At 58.1% G+C, this 1,121-nt stretch overlaps 1 protein-coding gene across 3 annotated transcripts in view; it reads left to right on the top strand.

Moving 5' to 3' along the window:
* Window positions 1–1,121, top strand: part of ERMARD (ER membrane associated RNA degradation) — a 35,115-nt gene that overhangs the window by 30,472 nt on the left and 3,522 nt on the right. For all 3 annotated transcript variants that reach the window (XR_002823569.1, XM_012554534.2, XM_023728440.1), the window contains one exon: window positions 510–623. Coding sequence is in view for 2 of the 3 variants with exons in the window: in XM_012554534.2 (XP_012409988.2) it covers window positions 510–623 (114 nt within the window). In the remaining variant the exon portion in view is untranslated. The remainder of the gene's footprint in view (window positions 1–509; window positions 624–1,121) is intronic.

The following is a 1,121-nucleotide window of genomic DNA, read 5'->3' as shown; positions in this document are numbered from 1 at the left end:
GACGGGGCGGGTCAGACACGCGGACACGGAGCCAGTGTGGGGTGCTGAGGTCATGACAGACGGATGGGGCGGGTCAGACACGTGGACGTGGAGCCAGTGTGGGGTGCTGAGGTCATGACAGACGGACGGGGCGGGTCAGACGTGGACACGGAGCCAGTGTGGGGTGCTGAGGTCATGACAGACGGACAGGGCGGGTCAGACACGAGGACACGGAGCCAGTGTGGGGCGGCTGAGACTGAGGGACATCCAGGTACAGGTAGTAGTAGGAAGGTGCCCTGTAAGGTGAATAAATGAGAAAACCCATGTCCTCGGGGTAAGAAGCACAGCCACCTGGGCTCCCTAAGGTGGCCGGCTGGCGGGGGAGGCGGACCTGGGGCCGCCGTTTTCAGAAAATGCCATGGGTGTGCCCCACCCCTCTGAGAATGTGGGACAAACGTGCTGGCTAGGTGGGACGTTGTTTTCCTCGTGAGGGGGAAATATTTGTTACGTTTTTGTTTATCTGTTTTCAGCATTAAGCTCCTGTCCCCTGTCCTCTACCTGATTTTGTTGCTCATTGCACTGGAATTGGTCAACATTCACGCGGTTCAAGGAAAACATACCTGTGAATATCAGCGGTACTTAAAGTAAGTGTATCGCCCTCATAGAAAAGGAGACTGCTCTGGGAGTTTCATGTCCTTTGAACCCCTCTGTCGTTTCCCCGGGTGACTCTTTACCCCCAGGCCCGGAAGGCCCCCCCGGGGTTCTCTCCCAGGAGCTCAGTGCCAGCAGGTTTGTGAACGTTTAACACTCCCCACTAGAGGCACCTTTTAGGAAACTGCGTCTGGTTGAAGCGTGACTGCTCTCAGAATTCCTCCTCCTCTGTGTGATGATAACACAGAGGTGCAGACTGGATCAGGATTTTGTAGGGAGTCAGTTTGCTAGGGGGAGCCTGAGGAGGCCGTCCAGTGGTCGATGGCATCCGGCTGTAATCTCCTGGCCGGCTCGGGCTGGGCTGCACCTTTGCCTTGGAGTCCAGGTGCATCCAGTGTGATCTCCCGGCCGTGTCGGCGTGTGCCCGCACCTTCACCTTCACATCCAGGCGTGTGCGGCGTGATCTCCCGGCCGTGTCGGCGTGTGCCCGC

This window comes from Trichechus manatus, unplaced genomic scaffold (assembly GCF_000243295.1).
Source record: "Trichechus manatus latirostris isolate Lorelei unplaced genomic scaffold, TriManLat1.0 scaffold00002, whole genome shotgun sequence".
NCBI lineage: Eukaryota > Metazoa > Chordata > Mammalia > Sirenia > Trichechidae > Trichechus > Trichechus manatus.
Note: the sequence above shows the minus strand (reverse complement) of the source record. Positions and strands in the feature narration are given on the sequence as shown.